The 26,642-nt window shown below is 40.3% G+C and overlaps 1 protein-coding gene across 7 annotated transcripts in view; it reads right to left on the reverse strand.

The window, feature by feature from the left end:
• nrxn2b (neurexin 2b) overlaps positions 1 to 26,642 on the reverse strand; it is a 736,473-nt gene that overhangs the window by 361,020 nt on the left and 348,811 nt on the right. For all 7 annotated transcript variants that reach the window (XM_044183093.1, XM_044183092.1, XM_044183090.1 and 4 more), the window contains 3 exons: positions 14,791 to 14,910; positions 12,202 to 12,583; positions 10,523 to 10,713 (listed from right to left, as the gene is read on the reverse strand). In XM_044183093.1, the coding sequence (XP_044039028.1) occupies positions 10,523 to 10,713; positions 12,202 to 12,583; positions 14,791 to 14,910 (693 nt within the window). The remainder of the gene's footprint in view (positions 1 to 10,522; positions 10,714 to 12,201; positions 12,584 to 14,790; positions 14,911 to 26,642) is intronic.

Consider the following 26,642-nt stretch of genomic DNA (forward strand, 5'->3'; position numbering starts at 1 on the left):
CCACTGCCAGGAGAGCACAGACCAGCCAATGAGGCCCCAGAGATTTATGACTAATGTGGGATGAAGCCATGCAGCCCCATTCTCTCCTAAATAAACCATAAAACTGACTGTGGTAAATTTGTTTATGTTATCCTTTGGTGTAATTTTGAAAACCAAAAAAAGTAAGTGGAGGGACCATTTAAGAGGTTCTATAACCGAAACAGCAGGTGATCGAGGCCACCTCCTGACTCCGTTAAGATGGCCCAAACATTATTTCAGAGAGAGATACTGTCACAGACCTGCCAGGCTCCACAACCCCACAACCACAACGTGCTCCCTCACCAGAATTCTAATCAAGACACCTGTTGCCAATTACACACCTGATCTCCATCTGCATCACTCCAGCCCCAGTATAAAAACACACCACTCACCTCAGTCAGTGTCTGGTCTCATTTCAACAAGGACATTACTCTCTGCCCTGCAAGACAACATTTCGGACTCTAGCTTTGAAAACTGTGCTTTCTCCTCTCCTGAGATCCTGTCTCCAGCCTCGTGTTCCAGCGTGTGTGTTTCCAGCTCCCAATCTCCAACCCCGCTAAGCAAAGGACAGTATCAGTAGCCATAATCTCCCATTCTACTCTCCACTTGTTTTCTTCTTCATGTACAATAAAACCATCTGTGTCTCCATCTTGGTGTCTACTCTGGCCTACTCTGTCCTTAACAGTGCCAGTCAAGCCTGAAAGGCCTCCCTCTTTTGGCTGATGGCGTCCCCCTGCTGGTGTCCATCAGCAGCTTCCACCTCCTTTTGCCTTATTATATTTAATCGGACTGTTAATGTCATGCTACAGAGATAATTTTCACCTGCTACCCCTCTCTACAAGAGGGATTTTTCTTGTGCTACCCTTCTCTATAAGAGGATCAAGATGAGCAACAGTAGAGCAGCTCTGGAGCGGCTATGGATTTAGTGTCTTGCTCAAGGACATAGCAGCATGGGGTATATTTGGTAAAAACGATGATTGTACCCACATTCTCAGATAAAAGGAACATGACTTTAACCTCTTTTTCCTGTTTTCTTGTCCTTCCATTATATTGTGTGGAGAGAGAGAATGTCATTACAATAATGGCAGGGTCTACTCCTTTATGTCAGAAGAATACATTTTTCTTCTCCCTGTCTATTGCTTCTTATTATCGCCCTCCTCAATAACATCATGTCAGCATGAATAGCCTTTAAAATTAGCCTCTCTGGGGCAACGGTAACAAGAAGACGGTGCAGATCTATCAAGTGAAGGACAAGACAGAGATGTATGTGATCATACTGAAGAAATTCATTGTACAGCAATAAAAATTGAAATCGTATTCATTTTTACTTCATCCACCATGGAAACAGCACAGAACATAAATTAAATCTGGAGGCAAAATACTGCAACCGCTGTGCTGTACAGTGCCGATTACACATCTTTCTTCAGAAATTTTCTTGACCTTGTAATCTTTACAAGAGTATACAGTTTTAGCTTAAGGGGCTTCGAGTGTTAAAACGCTTCAAGGTCCTATTAAGCTGACACTCAACTTGGAAAGGAATTTTGAATATCTATGCCAAACAGAAACAATTGTGGAGGTGTTTCAACATATAGCTTCTCTAGTGGCTATTAGGTGCTGGCTTCTGTGTGTTGAATTCAGTTAAAAAATGATCTAATGTCTGTCTTAAATACAAAGACAGTTCCCCCCCCCAATTTCCCTTCTACTGTGTTTTCACAGTTTTATCAATAGTCTTTTATGACAAAGGTGTGAAGGCTTAAAGAGAGATATGCTGGGGGCATGTTTACTCCATTGATGTCTGAGCCCATCACACTCGCACACATTGTGGAGCCACTGAGGCTCCTTGCACTTTGCTAACATGTTGCTTCTCTGCCAAGATGGTGTGTTTTTTTTTTTTTTTTTTTTACCCCATGGTTTGTGCACGAACGCAATGAGAATCAAACAAAGATCGTTTTCAATGTTAATATTCTGAATAAAATACTTCCAATTTGGCCAATATACTGTACTTCTTTGTACATGTTCAAAGATTTCTCTTGAAACAAGCGTCGGCACCTTGAAAAAACTAATCAGGCAGATCAGTACATATTTTAGGACTTATTCTGATGACAGAAAATGTTTAGATGAATTATTTTGCATTCATACAGGAAGATACTAGTTTTCCAGTGTTCCTTTGAGACTTGTTAGCTCAAAGTGTTGTGAGCACGAACAGTGAACCAGGTATGGAAGTAAGGTTTCAGTTGAAAATCAATGTTGCTGGGAAGAGAAAAGTGAGAAATGTCCATTTGACTGCATGTGTCCGTACCTGTGTTTACAACATGTGTACTTTATCCAATTTCCTCTTTAACACTGCCTCAGTTTGCACCTGGTGTAGGATTGTGAATGACAGAGAAGGAGGAGGCAATGTAATAAAAACCTGCCAAAGCAGCGCCAGAAATCATTTGCATAATAATAACTAAACAAATCACACGCAGCATAACTGGATTAGTGCCTAATGTCAGATGGTATAAATGTCTCAGCTTCAGCATCTTGTATAGCACCTCTGCATTGGGAAGCTTTAGGAGTGTGAAGACAGTAAAAGCAGTTTGGGAGATGTAGAGTTCATCCACACTGCACCATTAATTTGCCGTAATCTACTGTACATCATCAGCACAGTCGGTGATGTTGCCACCATCACCATTCTTATCTTCCTCATTATTAATGTTTTCAATCAACAACACCCATATATTATTTTAACTATTAAAATGAATCAATCAACATTTAATCACCATTATCAGACATAGTGATATCAAATAAACAAATGCGTTAAATAACTAAGTCTTTTTTTAGAAACCACCTCTTAATCACTTGTGTAGGCTGAAAGTTGTTTATAAGTCAACATGGCAACATCAAATGCCATGTCAAGTTTTAGATATAAATCAGCCTAAATATATAAGTCCTTCACGCAGTCCTATAAAGCTTCACATTTTTTTGTTTCCCTTTTATTCTTTTTTCCTCCCATGTCCTTCTCTATCCCCTCTATTTTTCTGCTCAGTGTCAGTGCTCTCTCAATAAATGATGGGTTAGGTAGCTTGAGTGCTGCAATAGAGCAGTGTGTTTTAGCTTTTCTCTCCCACTGACCTGTCTTACATTACAATTTACTATGGCATTACTCAGAGCTTTGGCCATTTTCCCACTCTCCCTTTTTTTTTCTCCCACGTCATCTCTTCCTTTCATCAAAAGCCAGCTTCTTCACCAGAGGTGGAGCCCAGATAGAGACAGTGCTTCTTCTGAGAGTATGTGTGTGTCTCTGTCTGCAGACATGTGCATGTGCGTATAGTTTATGCCCAATGCTCTCTGTTACAACTTCTCTGCAGACTCAACTTGTCAAACAATTCCCCTAAATGAAATTTATCAACATGTATAAAATGGAAATAAATTGCAGGATAATGTAAATTAGTGCTGAAATTATGAGTCCCTTAACAATTTAATAATATATAAATCATTAGTGTTTGTTTGTTTAGCAGTTTTGCTTGAAATCAGTTAGCCGTCCTAATGTGAGTGTATATTCTTATGTCAAATGCTCTGTTAGTGAGTAATATGTTACTTGTTGTAATCCTAGTGTCATGGGATAAGTCCGCTTCTTATCTTTAAATAAAAGGTTTCCAAACTAATGCAAATTTTTGACTGTGTTTGCCAGCAAAGTAAAGCTCCCCATCCGGAAGACGATTGACGAACTTCACAATTGAGAATGACTTCCGGATGGGAGCTGAAACGTCTTGATTCTGAAAACAGTGTCCAGATGACTACGACTGAAACCTTTTCTACTATATATATATATATATATATATATATATATATATTTCCATATATATATATTTGTCATATTAGTATTTGTTGTGAATGCTACATCTGTGCTCTCCTCCCACATACCATCAGAGTATAAACAATAGGCTGTAGGTTGATATAGACATGAGAATCACCCAAGTATTTTTTTTTTCAAACTTCAGCCATTATTCCTCCATTCACTTCCCTGATTGTAACTTTTTTACTACAGTGCTGAGACTGTAGACTGTTTGCACTTGATATTGATGGCAGCGTACAAAATCAAAGAACAAATATTATTGTGCTGAATATGGATAGCTTTCTTTGCTGAGACTGTAATGTAAAAAAAGAGCAGTTTGCTTTATGATAATTACCGAGACTACATGGTGCTTTGTTTATCAATTTGTAAAAACACCTAGTGTCCTGATAGTCAATAGGAGACAACAGTTAGAATTAGTGTTGTGCCCAGTCTACTATGAGTTTTGAATCGCTTTTGTTATTGTGGCAGGATTAGTGACTAGCTTTGCTTGGTTTGTCAGACACTGATATTAACCAGAAAGAAGAAGAAAGAAATGCTGAGGGGTGATCAAACGGCTAATCTCAATTTTACCGCTGGCAAGAGCAGCGCTCGTTAAAATGTGTGTACCTGTTTGTTTTTCTCTCCTCCTCTCTCTCCCTTGCCAAACCTCTCCTCCACATTGTGTTTCAATTAGTTCTGCTTTTGTTGAAAAATGGAACATATTCAATGTCATCTCTTTACAATTCTACTCATGCCTCATTAGCAAGCATCTTCAAAAGGAAGGGACAGGCACTGTCTGAATATTGTACACCAAATTATTCCTCCTCCCTGCATTTTCTAAACCTGAAAAGACTCTTCTTTAGATTTGTTCTACTATTGTTGTTATTACTCATTTCCCATCACTGTATTTAATAATGACATTAATATCTTTGACTTAACATGTTCTTTGCATAGCAAAGCAGGGTATTCCCCTAAGGGCAAGGGTTTGTGTTCACTTCCTCTTCCACATGCCCAACACTGTTTACTTCAGCTTCAGCTTTACAAGGAAATTGCAAGATGCAAACAGAACAGCACTGCAAGACCAGACGTTCGCTAAAACATGCAGTTTTCTGTTTTGTTTGCGTGACTAACTTTGACAATTTATTGCTCCGGTTTTAAGAATTTGCATGTTATGGTTGTGGCCTTGGAGAAATCAATAACCAGTTTTCCCTTCCCAAAATTTTGAAACTTCAGTAGTGTCATCAATTGATTTTACAGGATACGGCAAAGTGCACATATTCTCATTAGCTTTAGTCAGAGAACATTCACTAATTAACCTTAAGTGTCCTTGGTTTAAGGTGTTAAACCAAGTACTAATGAATTAATGAACAATATATCATTGTTAAATTAATTGTGATACCTTGGCATAATTAGCATAAACAAATGGAGACAACTAGCCTCTGTCCACCCCAAGTGGTATTACTGGTGCGAGATGAAGACATATCATACTAACCCTAATGCTTCCTGTCACAAAAAGGATGCTGCTAATTGTTTCTGCTATCTTCCCCAGAGGAGGCTGCTTGTCTTCTGGGCGACGGTCTTGTTTATTTTTGGTAATTATACTGAAGCCTCAAAATGAACATGGTAATTACTAATGGTAAAATGCTACAAGTAACACACATAAAACATTTCAAACCGTACATGTGAAAAAAAGCACTACTAAAACAGGCAAAGCAGGCCTCACAATATGAAGCATCAAACAGCAGGCTGTCTGACACTTTCCTGCAGAGATTGACGTGTTTAATGAAGGAAATCCCTTCTTCTCTTTTGAATTATTTTGTGACAATTAACATTTTTCCTGGAGCAAAGTAGCAGCTGGGGAGGCGTGTTGTTAACAGATAACAATTTATACTGTATAGGATCCCCATTGGTTACATCTTAGCCAGTCATAAGATCCCCAAAATAAAAATAGAAATTAAAAACCGCAGCTGAGATTCCGAGACAGATACTGGTCAGCGGTCTATACCAGCATAAAATCATGCTGAATATTACTAGATATGGACATAATAGATAATTATATGAATAAAATCTATATTTTTAAGGAAATGTGACAGGTATTGGCACATGCCAATTAGTTTTAGTTTGGCATGCTTATTCTGAGCTTTAGAAACACGGTTTTAGATGCTTCATGAAGATCTTTTGATTTTGTCTGTGACAATTTGAATAGATAATAAGCTCCACTCTTACTGCCCTGTAGGTAACACAGCGTCCAAAGAAATTTGTTCTGACCTAAGTGAGAACAAGTTGACCCGAACAAGCAGTCCTAGTTTGAAAATGAATTACTATGCTAGTGAAACATACGTATATGGATTAAGGAACACTCTTTCTCTCCCTCCACTCATAACACTGAATAATAGTTTTAGCCAGCTACTGCTGGGGCTGGAGTCAGATCTGCTGGTCATAATGTGTGTGATACTTTCCATATCAAATTAACAAGTACAAATTCCAAGCTCTAGAAGTCTGCACTTGCTGTTTGGTACTAAATAGTGATATCATATTCAGCATTCATTATCATCATTTATGGTATCCAGTGGTATTACTAAAGGATTTTTCTGTGTCTTCATGTTTTACCATCATATTGTAAAGCTTCTCTGGTAAATTTGATAAGGATCCTTTTTAAACTGTGTTGCACTGTAGAATCAACAACACTATTTCAGGGCAAGAATATGGTAATAACTTGCTATCACTATGTTCTGCAGGTTGTCAGCAGGAATGACAGAGCGGTTTTCCCTGTATGGTGTATGTTCAACATGTCTTCTTTTGAGACTTTCACTATACAAAACTAGATCCACTCAGTGCTATCCTAGGTGGTAGGTGTGTGTTTTTCCCTCACCATACTTTAGCTGACAAAGAGGGATGCCTTGAAGATTCTTTGCCTGTCCAAAAACAAAGAGACGGAAGACAGAGAGCACAAAACCCATTTTCTCTAGCCAATTACACAGACAAAGCTTGGAATTATTATTATTTTTTTTTTTTTTGAAATTCAGGCAGAAATGGTGTTAAACAGAGCAAAGAGATTGTGAGAAATGGCTCATTGTTGCTATTTCTTCTGTGTTTGATTTGCAAAGCTTTGTGTGTGACTGCTGAACAGTCAGAAAAGCGCGCATAGCATACTCCGTGTGTACGCAAATGTAAGAGGGATACAGTATGTATGCTTTTCTTCACCTACACACATGTTTATGGCACTACAGTGTTGAGCTGTGTATGATATTTTGGCAGGGGAAGGGTCACAGCAGAAATACAGAGCAAGGTTTGAATGCCCAATTCATGGATGAGAGAATTGAGGATAGAGACATCTTCTCCCCACTGAAGTCCTCTGAAGCAAGATTTACAACTATTATTCTTCCCAGTAGCACAGCCTCCATCCCATGCAGGCAAGAGTTGTTCAGATAAAGAAAAGGAAGACAGCGGATTACAGATTAATAACACAGATGGAGGGTTACTCCCCAACCATGTATACTGTGTTGATTGGGCACTGAAAAGGCAAAACGGCTGCCTTCTGTTTTATTTGTGAGACAAATCATTCAATGGGGTGAATATGCAAACGGAGTCATTGTCGCAGCAGGCTCTGTGGTGGACAGCTGAGGGATCTTGTCAGTGCACGCTTGGTTGGTGGTGTTTTATAAGAAGGAGGTACAATTGTCTACTAATCAAGCTGAGTGAGGGAATGCTAACACCAGTTGTATTGCTTGGAAAACAATGCTTATCCCTATAATGGGAAGACAGATTATGTTTACTTTTTGTAAACTATAATGACAGCTGAGGGTGCGTATCTCTTCTGCTTGGGGGTTTGTTATGAATCACATCTGCTTGATTAGAAGGGACACAGTGCAACATGATTGCATAAGCTGGGAAGATGGGGATGACTTGGGATAATGGTTCTGGCTAAGATGCAAACCCAAAACAACATAGTCCAACACCTGGGGATAGCAGCACACTCCTTTTAAAAACCTAATTGACTGTCTCTTAATGATTATCCCATCTAATCTCAGAGTTGATTGACAGCAGTCTGTGCCACAGGCTAGACAGGAGCAATCAATCAAAATCAAAACCCTCCTAATTACTTCACTTTACTGTAGGCGATCACCATAGTAGATATGCTGCAAAGAGTGCATGGATGTACAGGAGACTTGCAATACTCAAAAACCTCAAAAGCAAGCATTCATAATAAATAGTGATTATTGATTCCTCTATTGACATTGCAGTCTTGTGAAGTGAACAAACAAATAATGTGACGGTTACATTCCTCCTCCAAAGCATATCTGACAAAAACATAATTGGCCATGTGCATGATGCACTATTTGCATTCACTGTGAAATGTAGTGAGACCAGGCTGCTAATCACATGTCTCACTGCTAAAACCACTGCATCTAATTTTACACTCTTCATTCCCTGCATCTCCGGCTTATGGAAGCGTGTTATGTGTCAACCCTGTCTCCTAGAAATTACGTTTGTATATTACTAAATTGTTTTCATAATTACGTTGTGGTGACATTCGTAATCGTTGCCTGGATTATGTTCAGAGACAACATTTATTTGAGTGAATGAAACACTGTATTTATGTACCGCGCTGAGGGGGCAGGGAGGTGGTCGCAGTGGATGGCGAGCATACAGAGTGCACGACTGTGACACCAGAATCCAGTGTTCGCGTCCAGACTCCTGTCTGTGGTTAGGTTCAGGCAACAAGAGCACTTTGGTTAAGGTTAGGGAAAGGGAGTGATTTCACATAAATATTAATAATAAAAAAAAGTCACTGCTGACATTTTCTGACACTTCTGTATCCTAAACATAACCATAAAACATTGAATAATGTGGATAGTGTATTGCAAGATTGCCTATTTTGGTGGAAAACAAATGAAATATGTTGTCAGTGAACATTTTACTGATATGTTCAGTATCAACATTTTTGCGAATTACCAGGTAATTAACCACATTTCCTCATTATGATAATAGAAAGCGTAATTCGGTCGGCATTATGTTTCTCTCAAAATGTATTTGCTGTAGCAAATCAGTTGTGTATATATATATCTAATTTCTAGGAGACAGGGCTGTCTGTGTTAAGTACCCTTGTCTGTAACCCAGTGTAAGGACACTGGTCTAGTGCCATTCCTCTTCACCCCCTGCTTATGATTATCCTTTTTAATTGCAGTATGCATACCCCAAATGACTAAACTGAAAAAAGGGTTAGTCCGTCAATAAATCATGTCTTCCCAAAAAAGCTCGGTGCGCCTTTTGATTTTTGGACTCCCTGCAGCCTTTGGTGGCCCCGGGGGCTCACCCTGACTTCTGATGTGTCTTACACAACAAACTCTGGGACATGATGCAGGCAAAATCAAAGTGAATCTTCCACAGCTAATCTTAATTTTAGTACAGTAAGGGACTTGAAAGTTAAGCATTGGTGACGCTATCCTCCATCCTCTGTTGTACACTGTCAGCATCTTGGTGTCTTTCTTCCAAGTAAGCAACTCTTTCTCTTTCGTTTCGATTCTCTACTTTTATTTCTATGCTGTCACTCTTTCGGTCCAAAGGGCAGCCACTCTCAAGCATCCAAATAACACATCAGAAAGCCTGACTTCTGAGGTCTAAAGCCTACAATTACCTGAGCTTCTAGTCCCAGTCTCCCAGCAGACCAGAGATACCTATTCATACTTAAGTGCCTTGTAACCATGGCTATTATTTCGAGATGATACATGAGGGCAGGGTATTTTAAAGTCAAAGAAGTAAAGGTGTTTCCATCAAAAGATAGTCATCATGTTGCGGGTAAAAGTCAAGTATACCCAATGTGACTGTTTATTCCAATCAGACAGGCAGCTCGCTGGAAACAAAAAAGAGCAAAGCACAGAAGGATGAAGTGATAAGCTGTTATTGTTTTTGGTATGATTCTCTTTTTCACCTTGGTCTGAGATGTTAGGATTTAGGTCATATTGGGATACCAACTGGTAAAGGATATTGCTCTGTTATTGCCCTGTTCCTGTCAAGCCAACATCTGCTGAGAGAGGGTGTATCATTTTTCAAGGTGAAGAGGATAGACTAGCACAGATGCTGCCAGGCTTTTGTTAAGTTTTATTTCACCCCCGGTGTACTCATGTTTGGCAAGCACATTTACACTTGGCAGCATCACTTAGTTTTCTCTGGTCATCCTGGGCCTTTGCACTGAAATGTCCAGAATTTCAGGAAAAACCCCCCACAAAAAACAGTGCACATGTTCAAACAAGCACACGCAAATTCCTGTAAGCCTTGGATTTTCTCTGTCATTTTTGTGAGCTATGCATAGAGAAATATTTATACCTAACAAAAATACCAAGGTAGCATTGTGCTCTGTGTATTTGTAGCTAAGATAATTCTAATCTTTTGTTATGACAATTGTGTTTTTGTCAATTATTTAAGAACAAAAGTTTTCAAGACCTCTTTAGAAACACACACATTCCTCAGTGACTAAGAATGCCAATGGATGTACAGTGGACTAAAAGCCACTGTGATCCTGAAAGTGGGTCTAATTTAGATGGATTTGAGCTGACATGTGTTCATGGCCGCTGTCCAACAATACTTAAGGGACACACCAAGGATGACACTGGAATAGTTATTTCCTGTCTGTAGTAATGTTTTCTGGAAGAATCTATCACTGAGGGCTGGACAGCCTGCTGTTACCTTTGAGGTCCAGGTTGCGGGCTCCATTGGAGTGCTGAGTAACGGTTCGTGAGTCGATCTTGAGTGTGTGTATGTTGTTGGCGTCCCGGGACACCACCACGTTGTGCCACTGGTTGTCATTGAGTGGCTTGTCTGAGTTGCCCTTCATTAGTGATGGCCCGTTGCCGAGATCAAAGACGTAGTGGACATAACTGTGAAGAAAGATATCAGAGTAAAGAGTATGTGTGTGTAAGTGTGTGTTTGTCTGGTCATTATTACAAATCTAACGCAGTAGCGGTTCTTGAAATCAAAATCACTGTGTGTCAGTCAGAACAATTTTTCTAAAAATGGGGACAATCATGGCAGTGCTGATTTTGGCTTCACTTTAGAAATCAAACTGTATTTTGTCATCATAACATGCTTTCTTTCAATGATAGACACTTATCAGAGTCAACGACACTCAACCTCCAATTGTATTGATGAAGTGATTGGATTGGATGACATTCTGCTCTCCTACTTTGTCTCTAATGTCTCCATCCAGTTCTCTGTCTAAGAACATATTTTTGAGAAAAATAATATTACGAGTTTCTGTGGCTGCACATGAGGCCTGGGATTTCTTTTTTGTTTACTCAACTGGTTTGACATGTAAATATAGAAACACGCTTTTGTCTAAAAGCCCCTGTTTGCCTAAAGGCAGACAAGGTGGCACAGTTCCCTCCTTCAATATGGCTGTCTTTTGTGTTTTAGGTTAAGGCTATTGTGGCTGTTTCATTCAAGGTATGTGTTTTTTTTTTTTTTTGTTTCTACCTTGATTCTAATTCCTTTATGTAGCCACTTGTCTTTGTGTGGCAGAGGCAGCTCAGGCTTTTGTGTTGTAACAGTGCTGAATATAGAGCACAAGAGGAAGAGCGATAAACAAGCACAAGCCTCTTTTTGATACTCTAATTATGAACAGCTTTTAGAGTGATACAATTCACAATTTGAACCAGTATATTTCTGGTTTGTGCTTGCTTCGTCAAGCTTTTAAAGAAAATTTGCCAAAAACTTTGGCAGTCAGAGGAGTGCATTGTGCTCACAAGTATGCATTAAAGTTATCAGTTAATGGATTGCAAAAATAAATACCCAAAAGACAGGTTTTCAAGAAAGATAGACATGGATATTTCTCCACTTTCTGTTTCCCAACCAATAACAACCAGCAGTCTCTGGTTGGTTAAATAACTCTCTGATCTGCATTAACTTTGAGAAAAAAGCTATGTTTCAGTTTATATTTTGTTTTGTTGCTAAGAACATACAGTTTAAATGACAGTTCAGGACTCCTTTCTTGATTTGTGTGGTGACCAACTGACAATTCACCAGACTCCTTACTGTATTCCTCCTTATTTCACACCGTGAGCGACTGGGTTAGATTTTGCAGGAGATGGGCTAGATTACTTTGCAAAGTGAGAATGCTTTACAGTACAAAATAAAGGATGGTGCTTTCAGCACAAACAGAGTAAAGGCTTTCCATGTTTTCTGTCAACTGCAAATTGGAGAAGAAGTAAAAGGCCAGCTGAGAAGCAACTTTAAATGTATTTACTCTTAAAGCCAAACAGAAAGGGAATTGGGGAAAGTAGGAGCATCTCTGACAGTGGGCAAAATCATTTCTGGGGAAAAAAACCCTTTTCTTGTCAATCAGTTAACTAAAATAACATGGAACTCACCCCTTCACCAGTTCCACAACAATAAAGTCGCTCCCGTCTCCAGAGTTGAAGAGCATCAGGCCATCAGGCGTGGTGGTTTTGAACTGAAAAAAGAGGTGCATGGAGGTGTAAGCTTGCAAAGTGGCTAAAGCTAAGTAGCTGCCTTTCGTTCGAAACGTCACTGGATCTGCGATGATGTGGCGCATGCCAAAGCGGGCATTCAGTTCGCAGTAGGAGATGTCTCCATTTTTGCACTGGTCTAGATAGGGCACCCCGTTGAAGGTCAAGCCCTGGAGATGGCCAATGAAGTTTGAGGGCACCACAGATATGAAGCGGCGCTCAGTCATGATGCCTGTCTCGATGTTGTGGAACTCGAGACGTGTGTGGGCACCAGTCATCTGGCCTAAAATGGTGGAAGATACAGAAAAATACAGCATTAACTTAGAACACAGATGGTAATACATTAACTGCACTGCTCTCCATTAGGAAATATAAAGCATCCTGGGAAAATGTTAAGGATTATGTCACATTATAACACTGTGAAAGGATTATAACCATTCGAAGCAGACACATATAATATGTTTTAAAGGATAATAAGTTACATTTCTTGAAGTTTATACTTTCTGTGGAAAATTGAATGTCAAACTCAATATAATCATGGAAAAGTCATGGTAATATTAAAATGCATAAATTTAACTGTATAGCAATGCATATCAAACTCTAATTTACTGCTTTCTGCTACAGTAATTTAGTGATAAGAACATATTATATGGTTTTGGCATGACTTTATTATGCTTATTAAATCTTAAAATTGATTTTAGCTTCTTGACAAAACAGTGTGTGTACATTATATGGCTTTATTGTATAGCCTGACAAAGGTTGAGCCTATTTTTCTAACCTGCTGTGAAGGAAATTATACAAACAGAAAATCTGTTGTTACTGCTCTGCACGCCACAATATATATTGTGTTTACGGGGAGATGTGGAGTAATGAGCTTGGCAAGCTGCCGATTAAAATGCCTTCAGTACCGAAGCCTGGCCAGTCCTGCAAGGACTCCCAGAGCACTCCCTCCTTTTTCTTACCTATGAACCAGTTTGTGAACCAGTCAGAACTTCACAGGGTCATTCCTTGCTTCTGGCCTCAGCGTGCCCACTCTCTTTCCTTTTTCTAGCTCACACCTTTTTCTCACCTCTTCCCTCATCCTTTGCCTTGCCATCCTTTCGCCTAAGGCCACAATACTGTGAATGCCCGTGACGCCACCTCGTCTCTTGACCTTTCATCCATCTCTTGCTATTTTCTTAGTAGTTGGCAGATCCTGTATCTCCGTATTTTGTACACCGCTGCTCACTCACAATCGGTATATGCTTGAAAAACCTCTTCTTCTTCTTTTCTTTCTCTTTTGTGCTCAGTCTATATTACATTTTCTACCCTTTCAGCTATTTATATGTCTATATGGATTTGCTGGGGTAACTAGCTTGTTCACCATTTCCAGCCTTTTAAATTAGACATAATATAAGTCAATGTGGGTAAAATCGTGACCACAATTGGGTATTAGGGTTTACTCACCAATACGTAATGCAAAAAATATTTTAATTTCAGCAATATTTTTTGCAAATAAACACTTTTTTTTAGTTCTGTTACCACTCTCCCTAAATATCAGTTCAATAATAAATTAACAAATCGTATGCCACCTCCATGTCTGATTCATTATCATCATAACTGGTCAACTTCTGCTTTCAAATGAGTAATTTTAATGACAAATGGCAAAACAGTTGATGTTCTGTGGGTGGATGTGTTATTGTGGGGTAATACATGTAGATTTGTGCGTACATCCTCAGACTCACTATGGTCTTATTCACTGCCTCTCACCAGGGCCAGAATGGGATAATAATTCAGGCTGGGAATCTAATGTCAGTCCAGGCCATATATATATTGTTTTTGTGCACATTTGGAGTGTTTTGCACCCGGCATTTCCTCAGAGCTCTGACTGGACTTATGTTTATCATCATGAAGCTCTGGTAGCTCTGAGTAACTGGAGATACTTCCACCTGACAGAAAAGAGTATACAGGTCTTTATTTTCCAGATTATTTCCATACATACACATCTCCTGCTTACCACCATAGCATGATTAAGTTCATTAAAACAAATAATCAACTCGGGTAGTTGTGACAAGGGCCGAGTATGTTTTTTCATTTTTTAAACACCAACCACATCCCTTGCTCGTGAAGATATCTGTAATTTTACAGTATTTAGCGACACTTTCCTCCACACTGCTCGGCCACGGGCACTCCACGCACTGAGTGCATGCACTGACTGAACGTTGTGTTGATGTGTATGTGCATGCGACCAAACACGTGTGATGACAGACAGAGATCATACCATCAGGTTATAAGCAGGAAGGGGGGCTGACGGTTTACAGTTCTGAGGTACTGTAGCTGCCCTGTGTTGCTTTTTCTTTGATTTACCATTTTCATTTAGCATTTTTAACACTTACACTCCAGGCCAATCAGTTTGCTAGGCCACCGGGAATTCTCCCTGCGCTCCAGATGGCCAGTCCGGATCTGCTTCTCACCCCAAATCAATCCCTCTGTGTACTGATCACAACTAACCTTCCACTGTGACATTATCCACAGACAGCTGCAGGCTCTTTCCTCTTCGCACCACCTTCACTGTGTGCCACTCATTGTCGTTCAGCTTCTGCCCAGCGAACAGCGTCTCAGGTCCTTTGCCTGTGGTAGGGGGGGAATTCAAATCACTAACAGCACAGCGGGAATGCTATGTGCATCTACTCACGCACCCACACACACACACACGCACGCACACACACTTTACACACAGTAGGTGACAGAACTAGTGGAGAAAACCTGAATGTTTGCGAAACACATTCCCACTAGGGATTCTCCCAGTATACTGGAAATGAAAGGAATCAAATATCCAGCCTGACAGACTGTAAAATCAAATGTCTTCTCAAAAGCTCACAATGTTGCAGCAGGATGTCATTAAAGACAGTAGGACAAATAAGTTGTAAGCAGCCGAGGAAGTACATTAGAACAGGCAGGCAACGATGACTGGAGATGCTGTGTTACAAACACCAACAACATAGAAAAAACGAAGTGTGGAGAAAGGTCTGACTATGCAAGGCTATGGATGTATAAAGCGCTGCGGGTCTGTGTGTGTGTCTGTTTGACTGAGGGCGGGACTGCGCTACACACACACACACACAGGCAGAGCAGAGGCAGACAGGATGAAGCGCTGCTTTGGCTGCATGTTCCCACAAAATCCGGCAATGGGATCCTTCCTGCAGGGTTGTGTGGAAGTGTGGCCGTGTTAATTTGTGCTTTAGAACGAAAACCGCTGTAAAACAATCATAAAATAATGTTTTATTTTTCTGATTCACTGCTCTCCGGTCGACCGAGGGGCTAAGTTTGAATTGTGCGTTTACAAACAGAAACCGACAAATCCAACTTATTCTGCCTTTAAGAATTCAAAGTTGACATACACGAGTGGGAAAGTATAGGATATGACAACAAAAAAGAAATCCTCTCTCACATGGCTTCAGAAGCTGAAATGAAGGGCTGCCAGTAGTGGGCGCACACAGTGTCATGGCACCGAGGTGAAGGCAATCAGTCATAAGAGGGCCGAAGGAGGATTCTGTAAACAACAATATAATGAGGGGAGACTTCCACCTCGTTGGCAGCAGCCCAGAATGCTGGAGGAGACCAGTCAGTTCCATTAAGCCACCTTCTGGACTGTCTGTGCTTTTAGGCAGCTCTGGAGTTGAGCAAGGGCCACTGTGGCTAGTAAATAAAGAAACCGTGACATCAAAAGATACTGGCTTTCTTACACCATTAGCACTGATGATTTGTTTATTACAGATCTAATCTTAGAAATCCCACTCCACTTCAGGGACAGTGGCTCTTTTCTGACTGGTTGGCTGGCTGGGGCCTGTGTATTATACCAGGTGCTCGAGTGGATGATATAGTACAGCCTGACAATATATGATTGTCCGCTTCCCAGTTGTGTGTGAAATTATTTAGTCTAGAGGAAAAAAGGTCCCATCAATTGATGGCACCGTCTGGCAAGAACACACGCATGGCCCACAGGAGAATTGTTTTCCCATTTACTCCTGTTACTTTTTTATTATATTGTTTTTTTCATGGGCTTTTTGTCTTCAGCCACATGAAATTGGATAGAGAAACTTTTGATCACACCATGTGTGAAGTAAATATAAAGGAAAAGGCTGCTATATTGATGCAAAGAGTGGATGAAACTCGCCAGCAGATAAGTTAAAGCTGATACAAAGATAGATAGGGGGATGGGGGGAAAATATGAAAATGGATGAAGATGAAAAAAAAATAACAGTCAAAAGAACCTTAAAAAAGAACTAAAAAACTGAGAAACAAAGCAGCAGCAGCAGAGCTGGCTGGCTGATGTAAGAAACTTTTAGGGTCTAGTGCAGCACAAATGAATGGGAATGGCTACCCTTTAGAATAGGGTCCATGTAATATTTATTTGGCTTGCCTGTTACAGGCCGCAGCAGAGCAAGGGCCACTGCTGCACACATAGTGAGAGCCACTAACAATGGGGGGAAAAAGATACACATGCGGCTCTGGCTGGGCTATCCGAGCAACAAAAAGCTCTGGGCAGAAGGCTGTAAAAGTGCAGCGAGGGACCTGTTAGGGTGAAGGGGCAAAGTGTTACACACAACAACAACAACACAAAGTTTAGAATGCAAGTCCACTGTCACCCACTTGTCTCTGGGGGTGGGTTGAGGGGGTCAAAGGTTGAAGAATAGCTTGCTGAGGTCACAAATATGACTCTAAAATTAAAACTTTAACTTACAGAATTTGGCATATTTCTCCATTTGCTACTCGTGAGCAATGACTGCCTCAAAATCACAAATTAATGAAGCACATGGCGTTGGCTCGGAGTGTCGTATCGCTGACAGTGAAGTGAAGCCTCACTTCACTGCCCAGGTAAGACTGCAAACAAAAAGCTGAGAGCTGGCGGCCCAGGGTTAAATGAGCCACTAAGCCTTTAATGCAGCCGCAAAGTACTCATTGCTAGAAAAACAAAGGGGGGCGCCGGGCTCATTAATAAAAGAGCTTGTGATTATGAAAATGCAATTAATTCTCATCCTGCCACTTGTGCCCTTTCACTTTGTCTTGGAGATCAGCAGGGCAAAGGACTGTGATCACATAAACAGAAGCTTCCTTTCTCTTCATCTTTCCATCTATTTTGTTCCCATCCCCTCTCAGCCTGTCACTTTTCCTTGCACTTTCTAATGTGTTTCACATGAGAGATTTCCTAACTAGTGTAAAAATAGCCAGGATTGAGGAATATTTTCATTGACTGTGTCAGCCCGCCATAAATGAGAGGTGTGATTTTGCAGGCTGTTGCATAATTACCAGCAGTCATCCATCATTGGTTGCTATGTTCTCTCTGTAAACAACCTTGATTAATGCAATCGGATCAATGAAACACAAGATGTCAGCTAATGGCTGCAGGTTGTTGCCATCAATCTCTATTCAGGCTGTGTGGCTGCTCCTGCAGCAGTGAGTACTTGAACACAGTTGTATAATTATTATGTCTAAACCCTAATCCAAACAGCTTCAGAGAGTGAAGCTGATCATAAGTCTGCAGTGGGCAATGATGACAACATTTCTATCATGACAATCCGGAAATGAACGATGATAAATGTTTGTTTTCTCTGAGTGTGTTGAAGTGGCACAGAGCTCAAGATGTCTCTCAGACCACTGATGGAAATGTGTGCACTCTCAGAAGTCTGAGGGGCTTAAAATAGAAGGAGCATCTGACAAACTGAATATGGTGTCAAGTAAAATTAATTCTTCTTAACACTTCGACTCCAAGCCCTAACAATAACTAAAAATGATTAAAAAAAACCCCCACTATGAGGCATGTTTCATTTTGTTTCTGTTGCATTCTGCATGCAACTAGAGCATTGTGTGGTCCAGCTAACATCCCCATTGTCACTCAGAATCATTCCCGACTGATGCTGGCCACACAGCAAACCCGGCGAGCTTTCCCGACATGGCTGTTAAGCTAACGAGTGCTCCAAAGTCTGATGCTGGCCAGAGGGCTCGAAGCCGGCCAAAGAGGAACAATCACTGCTAGCCAATGTAATGGCCAAAACAACAGCACCACAGCACGATGGGGCCACAGGCAGTTCCTGGTAAGTCTGCTGCTGGTGCGACAGAACCAGCCATGAGTCATGCAGTCATGCATGGGGGCAAGCCATCGGAGTCAGCCGTTTGTCAGGGTCGCTCAAGCATATGTAGTTAGAGTGTTGAGCTTGTAGGGGTCAGGGGTAACTGCGGGGTGTGTCGGCAAGTCAAAGTTTACTACGAGGGATTGAATGTGATAATGTGTCTGTTTATACCCCCAATCCACTCAGTCACACTGGTTCCCAGGCTCAGCTGGTGAGAACAACCTACTATATGTTTAGATCAGAGGTAACAATAAATTTATGTTCATTAAAACATCACTGTAGCATTCACAGAACAAAATTAATTAAACAGTGAACAGGGAAAAAAAAAAAGTGCATTACAGAACAATGCTGTGCCCTGAATACGCCATGTTGCCTTGTTTCATCCCAGCACTGACTCAACTAAACAGCAGAACCTGAGCTACTATGTTAGTCAAGTTCAATAACAGTAGATCCGCTTTTACAACAGCCTCATATTCTCTTTTACGAGGTTTGACAGAACCTGCCAACCTCAAGTATGGGATACAGTAGTGAATGCCAGTTCAAGCTCTGTGATTCAAATTCCATGGAAGAGAACATAATTATGAGCAGCTAGCACTCTGGGCTTTTGAGGTCACGAGTTTCTGCGAAGCCAAACACACATTCATGCATCCACAAACGCATACTCGCAAGCACCCATGAGAAGAAAATATAACAGTGGACTGCAGTCCAATTAAAATGGGCTCAAGAAAGATCCACGCTCCTCAGCGTTGCATTCTCGACTCAGCAGCCCCACTCTGAGGAAAGAGGGAGGACGCTGATACCGAGTGTCATCGAAAAGGGGGCGCGAGCGAAGGAGATTGAGGAGGGGCGAGAGAGGAAGAGAAAGCAGAAAATGAAGGGATGAGGGTGGATAGCAAAAGATTTAAATTGATATTTCATGCAGAGCAGCAGAGGATAAAAACACAACCAGGGAGACCAAACGCTGACCAGGGGGAATTGTAATGCCTTGGTTCTTTGTGGATTCATATGGAATATAAAAGTCTCCATAAAATACCTGTTTAGGAAGACAGACAGATGCTGTAATCAAATTGGGAATATGTGTATGTGCAGTATGAGTGTAGGACTTATTTATGTTCATGATTAGCATTTCACTCCCAGGTGATGGACCTCAGGCAACCCCCTGCTGTTCACCCATCTGGGAAAGCACATTGTATGTGAACACACAATCCTGTACACACTCACACCGAAGTATGCATATAGTGGTACAGATGCATACAGAAATGAAAATATGTAAAGAGGATACACTTTTTTTTTTAAAAACTAGGTGAACTTTCATTCTTGTCAGCATTACAATGAGATAAAACTTAAAATATAGAAACATCCCACTAAATACAGTTTAAGCATTATACCATAAAAAAGGTAAAACACTGTTAAGTTTTGATGAATTAAATTAACACAATTAAATGAATCATATTATTTTCTAATTTTGTGACTCTGACCTGTACCAGCCAACCATGTGTCAGACAATAAATTTCAATCTGAAATGAATTGAAAAAGATCATAAACTATGTGTGTACTGTCTTAAAAAGAAGCACGCATGGACAAACACATTTCATTTCAGTTACTGCACTGAAATTGCCCAAAAATAAAGTAAAAGAGTATTAAAATAAGACAACCATATGGCGTCATCACCTGAAAGCCATATACTATGCCTAAAGAAAAAAAATCTAATCTGAAATTTTAACATGATCCAAAAGAAAAACCCTGAAGCCAATGGATGCAAAACTTCCAGTAATCAGTAACCCATCGATCAGTGATTTTCTTTACTTGCTTTCAGTTATTGAAGACGACGGAAAAAGGACTTTAGCATCTACTGAACAGACAATATCTAACTTCACAATATGATTGTGCTATTGTCCATATCCAGCAAATTATCCATGGCAAATTACTTGTATAGATTAAAAAAAAAACACATAGCTGGTGTTAAAGGATGGATTTTCATGTAACAGATTTCAGCTACAGTATAAAAGTGGGGAGGTGGTAGGCGTTTCTTAGGTGTACTGTAGGTACTGTAGGCTATGAACTGCGACTACATGGCTTTCTTCCTTCCTACATTTGTGGGAGGTGTGTGTTTGTGTGTGTGTGTGTGTATGTGTGTGTACATATGAGAGAAAGTGTGAGAGCTTGCTCTTCCGTTCAACCTTGCAGAGGAGAGCAGTACATGCTGTGCACAATAGATACATCTCCCACACACAAACATGCTGCCCTCCTTTCCTGCCGTGCAAACAGACCAGTACTCCTAATTGGACCATTGGGGGTCTGAGTGTGTGTGTGTGTGTGTGTATTTAGATTCACATTTAGAGAAATGAAGAACGAGAGAGACCTATTTTCAAGAAGGTGCTGTTGAAATTAAAATGTAGGTCTTAGGTTATAGCATCGGTGGCAGTGAGAGGTTGGAGAAAGGGAGTGCAATGCGAGGGCAGAGTGTGTGTGTGTGTGTGTGTGTGTGTGTGTGTGTGTGTGTGTGTGTTAGAGAAACTGAGACGATCAAAAGATAAAGAGAGAAATACAGAGTCAGCATGGCTGGCCTGGGAACACCATGGGATAGCTTGATGACACGTCTTTGTGTGTGTGTGTGTGTGTGTGTGTGTGTGTGTGTGTGTGTGTGCAGGTGATCTGGAGGACAATATCTATGCGAATGTGCGTTTGATACCTGAATTGCATATCGCAATTATAAGGAGAACATAGACTTATTCTTTGGATTTACATATTTTTTTTATGTTGGTTTGAGTGTGCGAATGTATGTGGTGTGCAAGTGCGTGTTGCAGTTTATGTGCCAACCCCATGCCCCCTCTCTCCTCTGCCATCTGTGCTCCTGGCATGGCTCCTTAGTGTTGGTAATGAAGAGGAACGCCCCCACCCCCACACCCCCTCACACACTCTTTCTCCCTTTCTGTCATCTCTTTGTCTGTCTCTCTAACAATCCTTTCCTCCTTCAACATGTTTACTCTTTACCCTCAAATGACTCTGCTGCACTGCAAGCTACTGTCTGCAAACACACACACACACACACATAAATCCACAAACAACTGATCTTTCCCAGGTAGCTCTGCTTTTGAAACATCTTCCTGAACTGCATCTCCTCTGAATCCGCTTGACTTGCTGTAGATTGTTTTTTTTTTTTAAACAGAGCCTCACAGCGTGTTGCCTCTTAAGTTCAAACGGCTGAATGCTCTCCTCCCACCCAAATGAACAAATCCTATAAATACTGCACATCTCATTGCTGCACTAAAGGGACCCCAGAAGTGTTCTGAAACACATACTGATCACCTACCCCAACCCAAGATTACACACATTTTCACACACATGCCCAGTGGTTTAGCATGTTTTTGGAGGACACTGTATTGACCTGAATGTATTCTTCGGTAGCTTTACCTTAACTGCTACATTCCTAACCCCAAGCCTTAACCTAAACTTAACCATAACTGCTATAACTGACCTTAACTCCTTCATTACACTTTAAGCGGATTTTGAACCTTGCATTCCTCAAGCTAACCATAATTAGACAAAAAAAAAAACATATTACATTGTACTGGATGCAAATGCTGTTGAACAGAATAGCAAATATGTGTCAGGAAAGCCCGGTGAAAATGTGTTACCAAATGTGGCCTACAACTAAAACATGCACACTTGCAACCCCACTCTTGGAACCCACACACACATTATCAAACACAACCTTGCCCTCAATACAGCACCCCACATACTCAGATACTTCTATCCCATGATGAGAAATAAATAGGTGAGTAAACTACGACCTCCAGCTGGCGATCACAATGAGGAACACATCCACAAATATTTACTGTTTTGCAAAACTGTAAAACTGCATAATTGGAAAGGTTTATATTCTAATTTGCCATCAACCGATTGCATCTGTAGGTCAACTACTCTCCAGCTAGTAAGATGGACAGCTTATCCACTTTCCATAAGTATACTTACTAGTCTCTACTGAAAACAAACACCCACTCACACTCCATCACACTCTTGTTTATGCTCTGGAGCGTTTGAGGGCAGTAGATTTTTGGATGCCATGCTTCACCAAACCCCACGTCCAATGCCCTTTTCCTCATGCCTGCCTCCGATGAGTTCTCCCTTGTGCCAGCTCGGCCTGGAGCAGATGGGTTGGTTCAGCATGGCGTCACACCAGCCGACACAGTGGCATGTCAAACAGGCGGTCACGGGCCTAGGCATGCCAAGTGCAGCTATACTGTACTGCCACATGGGAATAATGTTCGCTGAGATCACTGGATACGCAGACAGTGTGGGATGCATGGCCTGATTTGAATGGAAATCGGAATAAATCGCTACAAATGCCAGTGTATATATATGTGCATATCTGAAAGTAACCACACACACACGCCAATGACTTATTTACCAGACTGCAGTCAAGGCCTCAAACGTGCATGATACAAACACCATTGCTTACACTCAGATGTTCACACACACACACACACACACACACACAATCCTCTCTCTCGCTACAAAGCTGATGACAGTCCTAGCTGCAGACACACACCATCCACTCACACACTTCCTATCAGACACACTCACAATCACACACAATCCACTTTATCCATCAGACAGCAATAAAGGAGACAGACACACACACACACACACACACACACACACACACACACACACACACACACACACACACACACACACACTCCCATACTACACTCACCAGCCCTGGCACTCGCTCTCTTTCACACACCGACACTGACATACACACACACACGCCCTCCCCTCTGTCCTCTACAGACGGTGATGATGGCCTGTGTTTGGGAGGTTAATGGCTGTTTGCTCCTCACAACCTTCACACTTGATTACTCCAGTCGACTGGTGCCTGGGCGGCGGGGCCACAACTCCGGGACACCAAAGCCCTTTCTGCCACCACTCTGATATGCTAACCACGTTCATTAGAAAAGTTAATGCGAGACTGAGCACGCCGTGCACAAAATTACATGCGTCATATCCCTTATGAAAAGCACAAACAGGACTTAGAGATGTCCGTCAAAGTGGGACAAATCCTCTGTGTTCTTGTGTTATTTGTTACGTTTCCAAAACAAACCACAGCAAGGGAAATTATTTATCACTGCCTTTAATAAACAAAAGCAAAACAAAAGTAAATTTGGACAGGTGAGAGGGCAGACTATGTTTCCGAAAGTACTTAGTCGCATGAAGGTTACATGTTTATTCATTCAGTTTGAAGTAATATATTGTGGGCTTTCCACTCCTTCTAATAATTGTATGATTTCCATTTGAAAGTGAGGTATGCTCTTTGGCTCATTTGGGGAATTACAATAAACTGCAGGAAATGACGCACTCATCTGTTGCTGTTTATAGCCCAGGTGCTACAGCTTCAAACACTGCGTACACTATCTGTACACCATGGTGGCAAACGTGGTGGCAATAAAGCAACACGATCAGTCAATGCAAACAAACCTTTCCGTCTTCATTTGGAGAACCTCTAGATTGGACGCGCAGACTGCGGTGTTACAATAAACTGCGACTTAAGTTTATAGTTTAATAGTCCCTGTAATATTTCACTGATATATTATGAGAAAGTCACTGGTGAGTAGCTACAAAAAGTATGTAACTACATACCGAACCGTCACGGTACTGGGGCCAGGGGCCAGAATTGGACCACGCACACTACACAGTATGTAGACTGATGCACATAATGCAGAACTAAAGTTCACAAGCGCAAGTTCCGCCTAGAAACTTTTAGCCGTACGCCATTAGCAACATATGCTGAGGTTAGCACAACAAGCTGATTGGCGTGCGAGTCAGTCACACTGCTGCGTCCTTTAAATCAGTTGTTTGGGAACAATTCACTGTAAGCTACAACAGCAACGGAGAGAGCTGTGTATAAGACAACGATTCTGTTCTGTTCCGAGTGTTTGTAATACAGTGCCATACATACATGTTTGGGTGCTTTGAATGTTTAAATATAGCCAAGGTGGAACTAACTGAAACACACATCACATGCACAAGTTTTATTTTTTATTATTCTATTTATTTAGTAATTTCAATTTCATAGCATAAGAGGTGTTTTTTTCAGTTTTATAGCCTATTGTGACTTATTGCCTTTTGGGAAAGTGTTAGTTCAGTGTTCGTACAGTGTAACACAGAAATGTTTGAAATGTTCTTTATTTTTATAATGAAAATAGTTTACCAAATTTGCCAGTGGGCAAAATGCTTCCTCCGTCTCCAGTAAGAAGATTTAGTCTGTCTTTGACACTTGCACTACTGTCTGTTCAAAATAAATGAAAAGAAACGCATCCGCAATATGCATTTGTACCATTACACCTCTACCTTCCAATATATATATATACTATATATATACACACTACTATATATATATATATATATATATATATATATATATATATATATATATATATATATATATTGGATATATATATATATATATTGGATATATATATATATATATATATATATATATATATATATATATATATATATATATATATATATATATATATATATCCAATATATATATATATATATCAATATATATATATATATATATATATATATATATATATATCCAATATATATATATATATATCCAATATATATATATATATATATATATATATATATATATATATATATATATATATATAGTAGTGTGTGTCCCAATGTGTCCCACCAGTATAATGCCTGCCTCTAACACACTAACAAACAAAAGGCTATAAGATATTTTTATCGAGGGGTAGCCTCTTCGGCTTGTTTCTGTAAAAACCTTTTTCTTTGCATGGATGCAGGAGAGATAATGGAAACTCAGCTGTTTAAGCTGTGGGTTACTGATGTTGAGTAAAATAAACTCCTGCTATAGAGTAGAATCTCCTGCCAGCTTTATGACACACAAATATAATAACCGCTAGCAAATTTCACATTTAATTATAATATAAGGAGAGATGTCAGATAACATAAGACCCAGACTCTCCCCTTATAGTAAGTCTGTATGCTCAAACGAATGCCATTTGCTTTGACTGAAGCATGATGGGTCTCAGTAGTGAACTGAAACTTTACAATATGAATAAACATTATGTATAGCTGTGATAAAGCTCCATGACATCTTATATGGCTGGTACATGGACAGCCAAAACAGTTAGTATACCTCCACTTTCTCAGTCTGTTATCACTGGTAGTGATGACAACGCTGGTCTGTGTTAACAACTGTTTGTGCTGCTGCTAATATAAATAGTTTGATTACTGATATTTTGGGATGATAAATGGCATGCAGGTGTAATTAACTAAGTTGCATGGCAAACCTGTCAGTACATCCATCCATCATTCAGTCCCCAGGAATCTGCGAAATCAACATCTGGGTAATGTGACCTTTGAACAGTGACATACTGTACAGTACAGCAAAGAAACGCCTGGACATAGTTTTATATTTCTGTCAATTCTGAGCTTATTCTTTCAGTCAGTATCAAGTGTTATACATCATAGGATTCAGGGGAACCAACCCTTTCTTTTTCTGGTGCGTGTAAAGTCATCCTCATGCATTACGTTTGTTTGAGCATACTATACTTGGCATGAAATAAACGTGTGTTTTGTTGAATAACTCCATATTCAACTAGGGAATTTTTGTTTGTCCACCCATTGGAATGGTCTTTCTAATAGACTCAAAGTTGTGTAACAGCAGTGTTCCTACCAACAAAGCCTAGACTACCAGAGAGTACAGTACATATTCCTTGATATTTTTGTATTTTTTTTTTTTCTGACATTTTTTCAACACAGCTTGTTCTGTAAGGTTGCAAAAGGTGTCAGCTGATAAGGTGTTCATATAACTAACACACATGCCTTTTTTCTGGAGGAACCTTCTTGACATGCTGTACACTTTAATGATTCAGTCTGTTGCAAATGATTTTTCCAGCATTCTTGGCATAAAAAAATCTTCAGATTGTTTGAGAAGAATTCGACAGGTTCATTTCTAGAGTAGAAAAGATGCGCTTGCTTAGTCAAAATGAAGGACAGACCTTTGGAAAATGAAATACATTGCTCAGTGTTTAGCCCTTTATGTGAAATATGAATCGCACTGGAAGGTCTGTAGGTGACTTTGAGTTATTTCCTTTCTGATTAAGTCTCGGTATCTGTGGATTTTATAAAAATGTACACATTAGATAAGTGATGGTGTGCACAGACAGGCAGACAGACTGT

Source organism: Siniperca chuatsi, linkage group LG22, assembly GCF_020085105.1.
Source record: "Siniperca chuatsi isolate FFG_IHB_CAS linkage group LG22, ASM2008510v1, whole genome shotgun sequence".
Classification (NCBI taxonomy): Eukaryota; Metazoa; Chordata; class Actinopteri; order Centrarchiformes; family Sinipercidae; genus Siniperca; species Siniperca chuatsi.